This window comes from Heloderma suspectum, chromosome 1, assembly GCF_057233095.1.
Source record: "Heloderma suspectum isolate Gila_16-S chromosome 1, 16-S_ref, whole genome shotgun sequence".
In the NCBI taxonomy this organism is placed as follows: Eukaryota; Metazoa; Chordata; class Lepidosauria; order Squamata; family Helodermatidae; genus Heloderma; species Heloderma suspectum.
The window spans coordinates 108,906,737-108,925,698 of record NC_139458.1 but is presented as its reverse complement, the minus strand read 5'-3'; the positions used below and the strand labels follow the sequence as shown (position 1 = coordinate 108,925,698).

The 18,962-nt window shown below is 39.5% G+C and overlaps 1 protein-coding gene across 1 annotated transcript in view; it reads right to left on the bottom strand.

The window, feature by feature from the left end:
- Window positions 1-234: 234 nt before the first annotated feature.
- KIAA1549L (KIAA1549 like) overlaps window positions 235-18,962 on the bottom strand; it is a 235,780-nt gene continuing 217,052 nt past the window's right edge. The window contains exons 19-20 of the mRNA XM_084853439.1: window positions 12,512-12,663; window positions 235-2,681 (exon numbers count right to left, since the gene is read on the bottom strand). Of these exons, the coding sequence (XP_084709565.1) occupies window positions 2,400-2,681; window positions 12,512-12,663 (434 nt within the window). The 3' untranslated portion in view covers window positions 235-2,399. The remainder of the gene's footprint in view (window positions 2,682-12,511; window positions 12,664-18,962) is intronic.

Here is an 18,962-nt window from a genome sequence, read left to right as displayed (position 1 = left end):
AATAATACACTTAATATTGCCTGATAGAAGATTAAAAGATTTTTTAGATTCATTTTTAAGGGAGACTGAGTTTCTTTGGTACTTCAATAAGGTTGTCTCATTACATACATACATAATCTGGACCCATAAAGTTGATTTTTAATTTTTTTTGCAATTGATTTATGGTTAAATATTTACTGTTTCTAGCAGGTTGAGCATTTCTATAAATATACACTAACTATTTACATCATGATTACAAAAATACATTTTATTTATATGCAATTTCTTTAAATAACAAGACAGCAATTACACCAAAGGTTTTGCAGTTATTAAGACATTTGGGGAAATCTTCATGAATACCATGATAGTTAAGTAGCAGTCTTGGCAATGTGTTTTCCATTTTTTTAAATAGCTTAGTTTAAAAAGTATGCGCTTTAACCACTTTTGAGTCTCCTATTTCTATCTTCTGTCTCTCTATCTGTTATTTTGTGGCTAGAAACTACCATTTCTTCTTTACTTGCAAAGACCAAAGAAACTCATAAAAATGAAATTTGATCAGAGATCATTACAAAATTAAAGCTGAAGAAATCAACAGGGTAAAGGGCATGTTTTACTCCAGCAGTCATCACTTATACCAGTATAGTATCCCACAAGCAGTCTCAGTTGGTACTAACATTATATTGTAAATAAAGAACTAAGGGCAGAATTCAATGGGGTGCTTACATCCCCACCAATTCCTTTACGCCCTGCCAAATCCCTTCTGCAAGTGGTGGGTCCAACAGATTCTGTTGTGCAAGCGGGATCCACTGCTTACACAAGGGAGATTTAGCTCTTCTTAGGGGAAGCCCCGAAATGAGAAAAACACCCATTTCTAGAAGGAAGCAGGTTGGTGGAGCTACCTTATGAGAGCTCTGCTGACCTGCCTCCTTCCAGAAACAAGCATTTCTACTCATTTAGGGTTGCCCAGGAAGTGCTAAATCCCGTTGTGTAAACAGTGGAGGCTGCTTGCGCAACAGAATTAGCAGGCCATAAGAGACTCGGCAAGGGCATAAGGGCCTGTTGGATTCTGCCCTAAGGAAGTGTTCTGTAACAGTCCATTTTTTCCAGCTACCAAAGTTAAATCAGCATAGTCACATTCTGCTATCATTTTTTTTTTTTTTTAAGCAGAAGCTGCATTTTCAGAATTACATTTATCTTTCAGAATCTACAGCCTGGGTCTGGTGAAATATCACCTCTCAACCACTATTTACAGAATACTATTTTGTTCAATCCGTACTTGTCTAGTTATTTACACTTTAATATAATCAACAGGTTGTCGTCAACCCCAAAAGTCACTGTGATTTCTTAATCAGCTAGCACAGTCGGTACTCAAGTGTAATCCAAGTCAGTCATAGCTCTGGTCAGCTGTTTCTGGCATCAGTTCACAAGAAGTCATTGTTTAAAAGAGAAAAAGGACAGAGCTCTGTGTTAGACAGAAGTTTTCTTGTGAAAGCAGGTGCATTCATTATTCTAAACTGAGACAGATTCAAGGTTCTCAAATTCACCACATTCACTATGTGTTCAGAATGAAAACCTTTTAAAATATAGGACACACTCAGAATTTGTTTTCCCTGAAAGGTTTCAGGGCACTTTTAACACCCACTTTGTCAATTTTCTTTCCCATTTGACGGTAGAGAGGCAGAGTATTGAAAACGCTTCTGTGCTTTCAACAGTAACACTACACGAGCTCTTTAGACACCAATTACGCTAGTATCCCTCTTCAGAGTTCTCCCTCTTTCTGGTTTTGGATTATGAACAAAGATGATGAGTGTGGGGATATTTACAAAGGACTTACAGAATTCATTCACATCACATTCTTATAGTTCAAATGTGGTTTCTAGGCAGAAGTGAGCTCTATTGCTTTGTTGCAGTCAGTATTTTGATATTGTGTTCCAAAATGTATTAGCTTGACCACTAATATATAAATTCATGGCCCTTAATTGTCACAGTATTGGTATTGTTTCTTTTTGATCCAGAATGATAAAGTTTACTTTTTACATGCACACATTGCTACAGAGTGATCTATATTTGTGCTTCCCAAGCTCTTAATATACTGGAACATTAGACAGGCATATGGTTTAAGTAATGTTTCTAACAACAGAGGCTCCATGGAACAAGAGGTATGTGACAGACAATTGCATATGATAAATATATTACATCAATGTTTAAATGAAGTTGCCAGGGAACACCTGCCCTAAGAGACAGAGAGCGGATCTACAGGCTGACTGTTCTATTTACTCACATTTTTTTAAAAAAAGAATCCAGTGTTGACTGTTTCAGAATAGGAAAAACATGGCATTGCTTTGGCACAAGCCACAAGTCTGATTTGAAAGCTAGAAGCCTACTACTGTTGTGATGCAAACTTTCTGCACATGAAGCCATCAGACCTGAAACTCAAACATGTCTGTTTGTTTCTTGGCTAGCTTAGCTACTTCTTCTCTTATTGCCTTCACCAGAGCAGCTGTAGAAAGGTTGGGGAGAGGATTATCCAAGGGGTCATTTTCTGTTAGGCTCTGTTGAGAAGCAGCAGTAGAGGGCAGCGGTGCTTGTTCCAGGCTGGGGTGCATATTGGCTGGCTGGCTGTACTGACGGGGAAGCCTCGAAGGAGAGTTGTGCTGATAGCGCGGCCTTGAATAAGCTTCTATGTAGCCAGGCAGTGGGACCTATAGAAAATTTTAATTAGACAAATAAATCGTCCTCTGATTTATTTAATTATTTATTAATACGTCACAGTGTTTCTGCAATGGTTGCCATGTGGAAAGATGCCACGTGGGGGCAAAATCAGAAAATAATTAGCCTATGTATTAATAAAAGCAGTTTTTGAGTGGAAATTATTGCATGCATTCTTTGTCGCAATAAATCAGTGCGTTACTTGCCAAAAGCATTCAATTTACAAGAACAAACCGTTTTATGACAGCAAAGTAACTATATGACTGCTATTGTTGCTGTTACTGCTATTATTGTTGTTGCTGGTTTTATAGTTGGCTTTTATTGTTTTTATGTTTTTATCACTTTTAATATTTTAACTGTTTTAATGTCTGTTATTGCTGTAAGCCACCTTGGGAAGGCTTCTGCCCTGAACGGCAGCCAATAAATTTTTTAAATAAATAAAAAATACTTAAAATACATAATAATGCAGCTGTATCTGCAAATACAGAGACAGTAACTTGCCCAAGGCCTCCTAATAAGTCTGTGATTGACATAGGAGATATAACTGTGGGTTAAATGAGAATGAAGGAGGGCAGGCTGATCCCCTTCCCCCCCACCATTCCAGAAAAATACAATTTCTAACCTATGGATACCTGATCCCATAAAACCGTAGAATATGCCCCACACTCAGAATAGGCCCTTCGGCTTCATTATCAATCTACAGAATTCTCATTCATCCTTCCTTAAGTATAGTTACGTCTTTCCCCCAAATGATGGAATTATCCAGGCATACTTCCAAAATTCTCCTTGCCTGAATTTCTCTCTGGAGTTTGGACCTTTGAATTACCTGGTCTTGTTTCCAAGTGGAACTGATATATCAGGAATTTTCTATTGTTCTGCTGGTTATGTGTGTGTTTTTAAAATCTCCAAATGATGTCAAGAGCACTGTGCATGCAGAGTTTGCCTTTCAGTTTCTTCAGTTCATTTGTGACTCCTTGTACCTGCCAGCCTGACCAATGTGTATGTGTAGATTATAAAACATACAAAAAAGAAATCCAGGTCTGTTCATACATACACACTGTGCTGTCAGTATTCCTTTCTCTATGGTCTTTTATTAAAGGGCGACAGCACATTTCTGCATCAGTAAAACAGTGCAGAAAAAGAATGTTGATGCAATCATATGTACAATTGCATCAAGGTTGCTTTTTTGGCAGTGTTTTATCAATGTACATGTATGTACCAGTAACATAGTGTGAGTATGGGGAGGGGGAGATGCAAATGCACTGAAAAAAATGAAAACTATGGCAAACTGTGCTTGTTCCAAAATTACTTTTAGAAATTCTCCTAAGCCCTATTAGGAAGCAATCCTATGGCTCTTAGGCATTGGCTCAGGGACCATAGGATACTGTGGATTCTTCCCTCTGAAGATGGTCCTCCATCTCAGAAGGGGGAGTCAAAGATCCAACCCTGCCACCTCACAGCTGGCACAGAAAGAACTGTGCTGGCTGCCCTCCAAGGTTGGAAAAGTGACCTTGGAGAGGGGAAAAAAGTTTCACTGGGCAGGGAGGTAAGGTATGAGCTATCCAGAGTCCTCTCCAGATTTCTTCCCTCCTCCTCTGAAGTGCCACTGCTAGATAGGAAAAATGCCTGTCTAGTGAAAAATGCAGGGCATGAGGATGGGGAGGCAAAAATCACTCTACCGCTCCTCCCACCCTGTATTGGGTGAACGAAAGTCTCTGAGTTTGGGAGCTTCCACTCATCGAGGGCACAATCAACAGAATTGTGTCCTTATGGTGTCAAGATTCTATGTTGATGAAATATGCAAATGGGAACTAATAGCTCCATACCCTGTTGTCCTCCATAAGTAGGAGGAATAACATCTGAAGCGGAGAGCCTTCTCTACTCATCTAGGCTCCCCACATGATTTAGAACCCTGGAAAATCTCCCCTTGCATTTTTAATCAATACAAAATTTTAATGTCTAAATAGGGCTGTAGTTAAACTAGGATACTGGAGGAGTAGAATTCAGGACAGAGTGAACCAGAGGAACAATAATGCAACAGAACAAGGAAATCTCATCCCTATGAACATCACATTTATAATTTTACCACTTACCACTACCCATCAAAGTAAGCTAGTTTGAATATGATGGTCTAGCTTTAATCTACAATATAGTTTAATTCTGTGTTGTTAACCTGAATAATTCATAATGCTGTAATGAATTTATCTAAGGGTGTGAACACAGAGCAAAAAATGTATATTATTTATTTAAAATATTTCTATATAGCTTTTATGCCCATCAGGGCCCTCAAAGCAATGTACAGTAAAATCCAATAAAATCAGAATGCAAAAATACAGTTTCATCATCTAGCATAGGTTTGCTGTAACTAGGGATGTACAGATTTTGTTAACTCTCTTCCATCTGTGTTTTGTGGTTTATCAAACATCTTTCATTCCATCATCTGCTCACTGAATCGGGGGGGGGGGGGGAAACAAGTTTTTTTTTCTACTTGCATTAACTAACATTAGCGCTAATTAGTGCTAATGCGCACTTGCACCAATGTGAATTAGCACAAATCTCCCCCCAAAGTGAAAAAATTACCCACAAGTCTGCAGAATCTGTGTGACTAGGAAAAAGCCAGTCCACTGTGGAATCTGTAGGTTGGATTCATAGAAATCCAAACTCATTTGAATCCATTGCAGATTTCTCCAACATCCTTAGCTGTAAGTATGTCTTAGATTGCTCATATTCATTGCGGGTGGGGAGAGCAGGAGACAGACAGCACCAACTGGCCCTAATTGCAATAGTAGTTAGCTATAGGTCGTTTATTATTACCACTTTGTGCACATGACATTTTTTGTGTGGTGCTGCAGTTGTGCAGATAATGTGCATGGTCATCTTACAATACTCCACAATATTTGTATGTACAAGCTCTAAACTGCATATTTTTTTTTTTATTATTATTATTATTATTATTATTATTATTATTATTTCTATACTGCCCAATAGCCAGAGCTCTCTGGGTAGCCCACAAAAATGACAAAACATAATATAAAAGCTTTATCATGCAAAATTTTAAAACAATTTAAACACTAAAACAGTTACAATGAGATACAGGTACTGATACTGGTAATGATAAAACAAATGACATTAACATCCCATCATATGGCATCAAATGCGTGGGAGTAGAGGACAACCTTGACATGGTGCCGAAAAGATGACAATGTTGGCTCCAGGTGAATCTCAGTGAGACTTTAATGTTATACAAGATTAACAGTAAGCAATTTACTTTTCATAAGGATTACCTTGTGAAAGGTAGAGATGTTATTTTCATTACAGGAGACTGGAATGCTAAGGTGGGTAGTCAAATGACACCTGGAATTACAGGCAAGCATGGTCTGGGAGAACAAAATGAAGCGGGACATAGGCTGATAGAATTTTGCCAAGACAACTCATGGTGCATAACAAACACTCTCTTCCAACAACCTAAGAGACGACTTTATACATGGACTTCACCAGACGGTCGACACCGAAATCAGATTGACTACATCCTTTGTAGCCAAAGGTGGTGGACGTCTATGCAGTCGGTAAAAACAAGACCTGGAGCTGATTGTAGATCACGAACTTCTTATTGCACAATTTAGAATCAGACTAAAGAGACTAGGGAAGACCCACAGATCAGTTAGATATGAGCTCATGAATATTCCTCATGAATATGCAGTGGAGGTGAAGAATAGATTTAAGGGACTAGATTTAGTAGATAGGGTCCCGGAAGAACTATGGACAGAAGTTCACAACATTGTTCAGGAGGCGGCAACAAAAAACATCCCAAAGAAAAAGAAAACCAAGAAGGCAAGATGGCTGTCTGCTGAGACACTGGAAGCAGCCCAAGAAAGAAGGAAAGCAAAAGGCAACAGTAATAGGGGGTGATATGCCCAATTAAATGCAAAATTCTAGCGGTTAGCCAGAAGAGATAAGGAATTATTTTTGAACAAGCAATGCATGGAAGCGGAAGAAGATAATAGAATAGGAAGAACAAGAGACCTCTTCCAGAAAATGAGAAACATCGGAGGTAAATTCCAGGCAAAAATGGGTATGATCAAAAACAAAGATGGCAAGGACCTAACAGAAGCAGAAGAAAACAAGAAAAGGTGGCAAGAATATATGGAAGATCTGTATAGGAAGGATAATAATATCGGGGATAGATTTGACGGTGTGGTCAGTGAGCAAGAGCCAGTCATCCTGAAGAGTGAAGTTGAATGGGCCTTAAGAAGCATTGCTAATAGCAAGGCAGCAAAAGACGACGGTTTCCCAGCTGAACTGTTTAAAATCTTGCAAGATGATGCTGTCAAGGTGATGCATGCCATATGCCAGAACATTTGGAAAACACAAGAATGGCCAACAGATTGGAAAAAATCAACTTATATCCCCATACCAAAAAAGGGAAGCACCAAAGAATGGTCAAACTATCAAACAGTGGCACTTATTTCACATGCCAGTAAAGTAATGCTCAAGATCTTGCAAGGTAGGCTCCAGCAATTCATGGAATGAGAATTGCCAGATGTACAAGCTGGGTTTAGAAAAGGCAGAGGAACTAGAGACCAAATTGCCAATATCCGCTGGATAATGGAGAAAGCCAGGGAGTTTCAGAAAAACATCTATTTCTGTTTTATTGACTATTCTAAAGCCTTTGACTGTGTGGATCATAACAAATTGTGGCAAGTTCTTGGTGGTACCGGGATACCAAGTCATCTTGTCTGCCTCCTGAGGAATCTGTATAACGACCAAGTGGCAACGGTAAGAACAGACCATGGAACAACGGACTGGTTTAAGATTGGGAAAGGAGAATGGCAGGGTTGTATACTCTCACCCTACCTATTCAACTTGTAATCAGAATACATCATGTGACGTGCTGGGCTTGATGAAGCCAAGGCTGGAGTTAAAATCGCTGGAAGAAACATTAACAATCTCAGATATGCAGATGATACCACTTTGATGGCTGAAAGCGAGGAGGAGCTGAGAAACCTTATGATGAAGGTGAAAGAAGAAAGTGCAAAAGCTGGGGTGCAGTTAAACCTCAAAAAACCCAAGATTATGGCAACCAGCTTGATTGATAACTGACAAATAGAGGGAGAAAACGTGGAGGCAGTGACAGACTTTGTCTTTCTAGGTGCAAAGATTACTGCAGACGCTGACTGCAGCCAGGAAATCAGAAGACGTTTACTTCTTGGGAGGACAGCAATGACAAATCTTGATAAAATAGTGAAGAGCAGACACATCACACTGACAACAAAGGTCCACATAGTTAAAGCAATGGTGTTCCCCGTAGTAACCTATGGCTGCGAGAGCTGTACCATAAGGAAGGCCGAGCGAAGGAAGATAGATGCTTTTGAACTGTGGTGCTGGAGGAAAATTCTGAGAGTGCCTTGGACTGCAAGAAGATCAAACCATTCCATACTCCAGGAAATAAAGCCAGACTGCTCACCTGAGGGAATGATACTAAAGGCAAAACTGAAGTACTTTGGCCACATCATGAGAAGACAGGACACCCTGGAGGAGATGCTGATGCTAGGGAAAGTAGACAGCAAAAGGAAGAGGGGCCGACCAAGGGCAAGATGAATGGATGATATTCTGGAGGTGACGGACTCGACCTTGGGGGAGCTAGGGGTGGCAATGGCTGACAGGAAGCTCTGGCATGGGCTGGTCCATGAAATCACGAACAGTCAGAAGCGACTGACCGAATAAACAACAACACCACCTTGTGAAAAGGAAGATCCCAGTGGTGGTTGATGAGTCCATTTCTGGAGGGGCTGTAAACCCATTTTGGGGATAGTGTCCAGCAGCTTGGATAGTACCTTTCAGCACCTTAGATAGCACTGTTAAGAGTTCTGGCTGGTGCTAACGAAGCAGCTCAATTGGAATTATGACCCTTCCAGAATTGGAGTCACCAGTTGCCACTGGAAGATCATATTCTCAGTGGTGGAAATGGACAATTGCACTGTATGAGCTCTTGAACCATTTCCTCTAGGGAAGTTTTATTACAGGGAAAAAGTAATTTTTGAATGACTACCTACTTCAAAAAGAGGTCATTTTCAGAGGCCTTATTCCAGATGCTCTTGCATTCAGAGGTTAGGTGGGTGGTGACTGAAGAAAGGGTCGTTTCTGTGGTGTTATCTCTTCTGTGGAATTCCCTGCCTGGGGATGCTCATATGGCACATACTTTTCAGGTACCAAATCAAAACACTTTTATTCTCTTGCAGCGCTGGCCCTACCTAGACAGACTGAGCTGATTGCCTCAGGTGGCAGATTCTGGGGGGCAGCGATGGTAGCCTCTTAGCTCTTCCTCCCAGGCTCCCTGGTTGTTCCCCTCTGTTAGAGAACAGACCTGTATATGCCACACAACCTCACCTGTGCCCCCTAAACTAAGCCTGCTGCCTCAGGTGTGGTGGAGGACACTATCCCTTTGCCAGTGCTAAAAGCAGATTCAACTGCAAGTTCAGAAGTCATCTGTATATGGAATGGGGATGGGGTGCCATCTTGTCCTTTGCCTCAGGCAGCAATACGTCTTGGGCCAGCCCTGTTCTCCTGACTTTTTAATAGCGGATGTGCCTTTTACTCCTGTCTGCTATTTTAGCATGTTACTGTTATTTATTACTGCCTTTCCTGTCTTATTGTCTATAATTTTATTCTAATTATTGTATTGTTGTAGATTTTAGTTCTTGATATTGAACTTGTAATGTACTGTTTAATCATGCTTCAAAGTTTAATTATTCTTGAAAACTATCCTGTCCCAGTAGTCAATAGCTCCCCATTGCTGAAAATCCTGATGGATAATTTACTGCAAAGGCATATTTAATTATTTACCTTTTTTCAGTAACTTCAAACAGTATGGACAGCTGGTGTTTAACTACATTAACTCAATGTTTTCTAAATACCATCAAATATTAATTCCTTGTGTGATTCATTATTGTTATTCCAATGTATTTCCATAATATTCCAATAATCTCAGAAGTTTTACATTTGTCTAGTTTACTTGCTCATGGAAGATCCATGAGCAAATAAACCCTTAGGGATATTAGATTTTTCAAACTAGCAATCTAATCCATAATACTGATTATTTAAAACGAAATGTTTTATACAGCATCTGCTGACTTGAACTTGTATATCAAACTGGGTAAAAACCAACAAACCTTCATTCTGTGTGCCCTTTAGTTGGCTATATTAATTGAACTCTCTTAATTAGAGAAGTACCCTCTGAAACATAAAGGATAACTATTTTAAATATAGATAGCAATAATTAAAAGGAATTTCACTGATTCTCAGGTTTGGAATTGATTCTCAAGTTTGGAATATTGTATTTACCATAAATCAATCCAACTATTATATAAAGGCTTTTGCACAAAAAATATAACGACACCTTTTATCCTTTGAAAGTTGTAGTCCAGACTTAAAAGCGTCACTTCCTGGGAACCTGTTAGATGCTGAGTTTGCTTCCCACCTGGTTGTTCACTCCTACTCATGCACTGCAAGATCCCCATTACTTCATCTACATGTAGCAGAACATTAAAACCTATGGGATCCCAGGATGCAAATGGCAATCAAATTCAACCACGACAAAGCACACCCCTATTGTCAGAATAACTATGCTAATTAGACAAATTTTGTGAAGAGAGCTGTGTTAGAACACTAGGGGCCAGTATTTCACCAATTTTAGCTCATGACTAACTTGTACAGTAGAACTTCAGAACTTTTCACTTAAAAGCCTTCAAGGTGGTTGAACCCAACCGGAGCAAAATTCTAAATGCTACTTCTCCCATTTGCTTCCCAAAAATGTTTAATCCAAAGGTACTTCAGTGTAGGAAACTATGGATCTTGCACGTCATTTGTCTGATGCGATGAAAGCAAATGTCTGTTTTGTCATATATAAATGGTAGGAAGACGATGTGTGAATTGCATAATTTCCTTTACAGAAGTGATCACAATGCAGGAAATGAATCCAGTATGAAGCAGTTGTAAGAGCAGCCCATTTTTTAGTTATTTTCTGCCTTTATCACAAAGACAGAGATTTCTAACTCTAGTAACAAGCCCCAGTAGTTGCACTTGTCACAGCCATAGTGTGTCCTTGTTAGAGTGTGCAGCTCACTCCCTTTCAATAGAAAGCATCATGCAATAGGTCCAACCATAGTCTTAAAAGCTATCAGATATCACTTCTAGAGCTCACTCACCATTTGCTTCTTAATTAAACTAGAAAATTCTCATTTTATAACCAATTTAAGCATAGCCAGTATTTATCACTGGGCTAGTTCACACATGTAGCACTAAACCATAATTTAGTGCTACATGCACAAGATGGAAGGAGACCAAGTGAAGTCTAGGGCTTGGATGCTCCCCACTCCCCTTTCCTTTTCCTGCACAGCTGGGAAAAGGTCTTCTGTTGTGTTTACTTTCAGTTTCACAGTGTCCCAGCTTAGTACTACATGCAAACCAGGATCTGCGGTTTAAAACACAATCTGGTTAGTTAAACAAACCAGCTTCATAAGAATGGCTTACAGATAGCTTATTTAAAAACTGTCCAAAGATTATTAATTTTAAAACACAATCTCTGGTTTGTACATAATCCTAAACTGGGATTCTGTAAAACTGAAAGTAAACATCATGGAAGTCATTCTCCGAGTCACACGGGAGGATGGAGCACATGGCTCCAAGGCTTTGCTCAGACTCTTTGCATCTCTCGCACATGACACTAAACCATGGTTTAGTGTCATGTGTGAACCAGCCCATTTCCTGTCACTCAGGCTTTCCCATACATAGGTGGCTTTGATAACAAAAAACATAGAATTGGAAGGGGTCATTTAGGCCCTTGAGTCCAATCCCCTTCTCGGTGCAGGAATCCAGTTTAAAGCATCCCTGTTAGAATAAAAGAAATATCAGTTGTATCCCTGCTCTCAACTATTTGGGGTGGGATGGGCCTGGATGAGAGCTGAACAATCAGTAAATGTTTACAGTATTTTGTTTTTGTTTGGGGACCACATACCAGCCTATCTCTAATACGTATCACTCTTAGCTCTTTGTTGTTGTTCAGTCGTTCAGTCGTGTCTGACTCTTCGTGACCCCATGGACCATACCACGCCAGGCCTTCCTGTCCTGCGCTCTCTCCCGGAGCATGCTCAAGTTCAAATTCACTGCATCGGTGATGCTATCTAGCCATCTCCTTAGCTCTTTAGTGTGCGCTGAACCACTTCCAACAGACTGGGAAATCACATCCACATGTCCTGGCTTGTCTTTTGGGAAACACTGCTGGACTTCAGGCTATGGTTAGTGGCTCAGTGGGATTTTTGACAACTGGGCTTAGGTCAAGATAGAGCATATACATAAGATGTGGCTCTAGAACATATCCCTTCTCAAGGGATCAGAGCATAATACAAACATAAATGCAGACAATTTCTGGTCATGAAGGCTCTGGTTACACTTTCAGTTGTTTAATTCTTCATATGACGTGTGTGTTTGGCAGTGCAAATATCTACTGGACCTAAATTCTGCTTAGGCATACTGGAGAATTTGCATTAGCAATGTATATAGCACCAAGGTTCAGAAAGTTGTATACAATGAAATCTGAACTATTGCAAACTTTAGGAAATAGAAGTCCTGTTGTCCCATACTAACATTCTTCCAATTTCTCTTTAGGCCAGTGCAAGACAGTCAAGTAGTAGAAATGGCAACCAACATCAGCTGTACAGAATGTTACTATCTGTGAGGAAATTTTCCCTTCCAAATACCTAACTGTAGTACTTTTACTGAGAATATTGAGACACAGAAATAATCGGAAGAAAATGTGCACAATTACCGAGTCAGCCCACTGCCCTGGTAATTCATTTTCTCCAGCATATGACATCCAAGCCTGGTTCCTGTATGCTGCAGGTGGTGTTGGGATGAAATAGCCTGTGAACCCGGGTCGGTTTGCTGCTGGGATGGCAAACACCGCTGGAACTGTACTTCCTATCAAGAAATAGGGAAGATGATTAGTACTCAAAATGTATTACTCTAGACTTAGAGGAACATTGCAGAGGATACCTGAGATGTTCCAGTTAGAAGATGCCATTTTGCATTGGCAATAGAGACCCTTGCCAAAGATAGAACACACATTACTGTAACTGCACCTAGTGCCTTGTTGCCACTGTTGTAGGATGAATTATCCCACAGCAGGATATACCTGTTTGAAGATGACAACCCAGCAATGACACTGCTCTTGACACAGTGGAGACACCAAAAAAACTAGTGATCATACTTGTCTGCAGTAGGAATGAATGAATATCAGTTGGTAATCCATTGTATAAATCGAACATAGGCACAGTGCAGATGCATATTTTGGGATTTATGCTAGTGCAGAGACAGAGAGAGAGAGAGAGAGAGAGAGAGAGAGAAAGAGAAGCCAAGGAGCTGTGGCCAGTCAAGTTTCTAGTAGCTTTGTGAATTTATGTAAAGTAGTATGTGTGGTATTAAAACATGTAATTTTGATTCTTGTGTTACTCTAAAATCTATTAGCTGAAATACCAATATAGCAGTATTTTTCAGTATCTAAAGGGATGAAATGCTCTTAGGACATTGGGACATCATAGTCCTACTGAATAGTGAGCAGTTGCAGCAAGATTTGGAACTTCTGGAGAGCAGTGTAACCATCTGTTGCTACTCTGGGACTGGGTTTGTTTGTGTGCATATGGTGCTCTGCACATTCCTGAAGGGGAATGACATCTGTAAAATATTCCTGCATGAAACATTTTTTAGTCAACATGATATATGCACAATTATTGGATTATGGGAAGGGAGAAAGGGAATAAAATTAAATATAGGTGTGACTGGTTCCTCTTCCAAAGTGTGGATTGGCCTTCTCATAGCATGGATAATGTTTTACCAAACACCTGGTATTTAAATTAATGTCATTTCAACCTTCTGCTCTTTCAAAGTTCCTAATGCCTGCATCAATTTACATTAATACAGATGGTTACATGATCATAAACCCATGGGGGGGGGGGGGTCCTGATGCTTTCTATCATATTCACATAAACAGTTTATTTGTCCACTTGGGTGATCTTCATCAGTTGGCAAATGGATAGATTCTTCAGACTCACTGGTATCTTCTGGGAGCCACTTGTTAAATTGCTGGCAACACATCACTGCTTTCAGCTTGAAATATGTTGCCAAGTGTTAGAAAAAGAATCCATCTTTATCTTCTGTTCAATGAAGCATCTCTCTTACATAATGCATGCATCCGCTGCTAACATGTAAGTGTATTAAGTGCAACAAGTATTTCAACTACATTTTGTAACCTTTTTGGATTCAGAATCTCAAATAATATAAGGCATTATTTCATTGGTGTGGCAACATTACAGAGACTGGCTTTAATTATTTGTTAATTGCTGAAATATCCTCTCCTCTAGTGCTGTTGACCCATGGTTTGGGGTGTTGGGGGGATCAACAGCAGATGCTATCAACTTCTAACACCCCAATGCTTTTTTCTAGGGCCAAAGCCATTCATTTGGCCATAGCTTTAGTGCATTGTTAGCCCTGGTCTGCTCCTGTGATTGCTAGGCATAAAACTTACTGTTCTTTACAGCCTGATCCCATGCATGTTTACTCAGAAATAAGAGTAATTAAATTCAACTGTACTTACTCCCAATTAACTGTGTAAAGGATTTCAGCTTTAGACCTTCTTTTCTATTAATCTCCCCAAACTATGCTAATTTTAAAACTTGTTTTCATATGTAACACTAAAAGACACCTAATTGTCTCGAAATATTTGTGCTATGCACAACATGTCTGGCACGCTGAAAGTATATTCCAGTTTTACAGATGGAGTAAAAATTGATTTAAAATTCACATGTGAAAATGTTCCAAGTGAAAGACTGATCAACAGACAGGAGTTTGACACTCAGCAATTCTTAATTCAATGTCATCTGTACTCAGTGCAGCCTTTATCGCCTTACTTTAATTCACTCACAGTATCCTGGTAAAATCTATTCCTGATGCCAATACAGTTCCCAGAAGTTTCCCTGCAGAATCTTAGAGCAAGTGTATTCTGTATCTCCCCCTTTGGTTTGATCTCTATATAGGGATGTCTCAGATACACTACTCAACAAGTCAGTAAATAGTAGTTAAAAACTAACAAGGCCGTCCCATTATTGTCATCGGTCGTAAGGAATGCCTTTCCACCTGCCTGTCTACTAAACAGGCCAACCTTCTCTTTGTGGCCTTTTATTAAATTGACAAATGTACCTGCGTAACTTGAAACAAAACACTTCACACATGGGATGTTAAACAGAAACAATATATTTTAATAAGACAAGTTCCATTTTTTTCCATTTCAGTTTACAGCACAGTTTCCAGCCTTCGTTGTCTACAATGGGCTTGTCAGAATTGCATAAATGTTGCTTATGGAGTTACATGAAATGAATGGAACCAAGCACCCTTTATTTGGCACGCAGGGGAAGGGGAGATGTTAGAAGTTAACCACATGTGTTCTTGAAGTCATGGTCCTCTAATGACATATGACCACTCTAGCGTGATACCTTGAACTCTGAATTTAGACATTTTCAGGAGAATATACTCCCTCTGCTGAAGTGGGAGTGGCATGGGTGCATTTGTCCTTATGGGACTTAACAACAGTCTAAAAACAGCAATTCCAAAAAAGAAAAAAAGGGAAAAAACTCATTAAAAACAGAGACATCATATTACAAACAGAGTCTCTTGAAGTCATAGGTTGGGATGACTGTAGATACAACACAAGTAATTTAAATTGGGAAAATGCCTTTACTGAATAAAGCCATTTCCAGTACCAATATTTATACCACGGCTGTATATTTACACCACATTTTACAATCACAGAGATGGCTTGTGACATTAAACCCAAGATGAGGGTAGTGAGGAGCTGCTGTCCTGCTGGGACAGTTGTAAGTTTCTGTTGAGGAGCCACATTTACCAATATACTGCTCCCAGAGTCAAAAGGATGCAAATATTAAACCAAATAAAAATACGTAGCGTTCCTATGCCTTTTTCTACATCACCTTTAATTCATAAACAGTAACCAAAAAATAAGAGGGGACCATTATTACATCTTCTCCACACATTCAGCCATTTTGATCCTGAACAGAACAGGAGCGGAGAGAATCCCTCCTACCATCAAGGTTTAAAAAAAACACAAAAAAACGGGGCAGCTGCTCTAATGCAATTGTAAAAACAACCACTCAGAATCAGGGCCTGATCATAAAAGAACTGTATCAGTACACATGCTGTGTTATTAGATAAGCTTTGCATTTGCATAACTTTACATTTCAAACTGTTTCTGCTTCAGAAGGGAAGAGTTGTGGTCATGCACATTGCTAAGATCAGATCCATGTGGCCACAGCAGAATCTTCCAACACTGGCAATGGTGAGCAATATGGATTTTAATACTGTAGAGCTGCCATAGAAGTTCCATTCTCATATAAGCAACTGAATGAACATTGCTTATACTTTTGGGACTCCGTTGCTATCATTCAGAATCACTGATCCTTAAGTCTCACCTAAGGAAGCATGGGGATAGGCTAAAAAGAAATACAATCCCAAACATGGGGCCAATTTTTTATGTGCCTTGATTAGTCACATCAAAATGAGTGCCTTAATGGGCCATTTATCCTGCTAACCTGTATTGATGGGGCTAGAGGCCAAGAGGCAGCCAATTATTTTATATAGGTCATTTTTTCTGAGGTAGTCAAAACATGCTGAAGACCTCGAGAATCCTGAACTTTTCCTTAGACTGAGTCATGCCAGCTGAACCACCTATATTTGTTTTGTCTTCACTGTATGTTGGAAGACAGATATTGTTTTTGTTGTTGTTTTGGCGAATTCAAGAAAAATTGGTCAAATGAATGACATTTTCAGGCTGCTGAAAATTCCAGAGTTGTAGACCCATATACTCAAGGTACACTGCCTGAAACCACATATCTCTTAAAAGTCCTATAGAACCCAGTGGGATGACTCTGGACTGCAGTGATTCTTTTGAAGATTGCAGCTCCATGGCTACTGAAAAGTTACATGGGTTGCCATAATGGTTCTTTATCACAGCTCAAGCATTGCCTTGGCAACGAGTGCTTCCTCATTAAAGAAATCTCCAAATAGTCATTCTTATTTCGAGGCAGTCCATTCAATGCCTCCAGTTACAGATTCACACCCACAAAAGCATTTAATCCACATTTCAAATAATCAAAATGACTAAAAATGCATATGTTAAGATGGAAGTCCCCTGTTATCCTCCACCCACAGCCTTTCATAATTCACTAAACTAAAGGTACAAAATTTTCATTAAAAAACACCCTGTTGATAACTAGCATTGATTGAAATTACTACATTATTTCCCCTCTATTTTCATGTTCTTATGTGCTGTATCTGCCAGACAACCTCAGTAGGCTGTTAGTGCTCAAATAACAGCCATTCTATGATAACTCTTGGGTTCCCAAGGCCAGGCCATCTTACATGCTCTTCCACTTAAGCATGTTAATCCAATTATTTAGTTTATATAAAGCAAAACTGAGAAAGTGGGCTTTGGCGTAAGAATTCAGAAGGCTATTATATTCTATCTCTTCCTAGAAAATAAGCAAGCTAAAACATTTCTTGTAAGTATTCTGTCAAGGGATGCTCCAGTATGTGTATGTAATTTGTAATAATTATTTCTAAGGAGACTTGGTAAAAGTGGATATAATGAAAGATTTGACAGAATTATCAAATGTTCAGGAGTCCATTTGGGGTACATTAAAAATTCAAGATTGCTACACATCTATTAAATCTGATTAAGGAAATGTAATCTTTTCCCCAGTAAAACTAGAAATTCTGGCATTCCACCATACTAACTGTATCTTAAATTCAGTGGTGCTGTGGTAAATTTTTATGTGCATGCACTCATCATGAAAGTCCCCATAGCAACACCCCCAAGGAGAGCCCCAAAATGCCATGAGCTGTGTTAATCCATATATAACAAACTAATTCTAGAAGTGTTTATCTCCACCAAGATCAGATCCTTTATAAAGCCAATGGGTCTTAATTGCCCATTCAAGACCAAGCCACCCCCAAATATTCTGCATTACAATAAGGATAGCTCACACTTTTTTGCTAAAAAAAAATAAAAAATCAATTCCCTACCCCCATTCCCTGCCAGCTACTAAGAGAATTGCAGTTATGCTAAGGGAAGCGGGGTGGGGGTGGGGAGAGAGATGCCATCATTGTCCCTGCTAATAAAAATGTCCCAGTGTTTCGACCCTGAGAGCCTGGCTGCACTAAACACTGCTTAAATTGCATCCAGAGAACCTAACAGTTACCCTAAGTCCTTCTGGACTGGGAGACCATCTCATTTAATTTGTACTGTTCTAAGCAACCTACCCATGGTATGTAAATATGCCATGGCAGTAGTGCTTTACACAACACTAAAATGCAGATACTTCTGCATCAGACACACAATCCCTTTTTGGCATATCAACACCCAAATCCTGAACTGAATAATATATGTTTAAACAAACAAATATCAGCAAATAATTCTATGCTACCTTTAAAAAAAAATCAAGCAAATGCTAGCACAGTGGTTCCCAAATACTGCATGTGGATCACAGAGGAAAGAATCTTTTGTGTGGAGTCGCCTTGGCTTCAGGCAGTGAAGAATGTAACATCAGGAGTAAGAAGGTGAGGGACAGGCAACAGCAGAATGGACTGTCCATTTAGAGGCTGGGACAGAGATGTGTCCTAGGTGAAAAACTAAATGCCAGCACTCTCTTAAATAGTAGTTTGGAGCCACTGCGCTCATTAACCAGATGTTGTCAAAATTCTATTCTTCCCATAATTCAAGTTTTGCACAGTCCTACTACTGATCATTTCCAAAAATACTCAGCTTAACTTCACTTTTCAGAAACACCTCATGACAAAAGTTATCTGTGGCAGTGGACTGCCCAGAAGGATCTACTGAATTACCATGCTTCAGAGAAGCAAAGAGCCTTCAAAGCCACTGGGAGCCTTGAGTAAAAGAGCACACAAGCGCTAACAAATCCCTTGACAACATGCAAACTGTGCTGAGTCTGAGTGGTCCCACTGGGACTATTCACACATGCTTAAAATTAAGTAAAAAAATTTAAATGCTCCACTGGATCATAGCCTAAGGCAATATAGTGAAATTTCTACAAGCCCTTTATTTCCAATTTGGTGCAAAAAAAAAAAAAACCAACATAGTTTATCTCTAGCCATAAAAACATTGCAAGTCCCATTGGTTTCACTGAAACTTC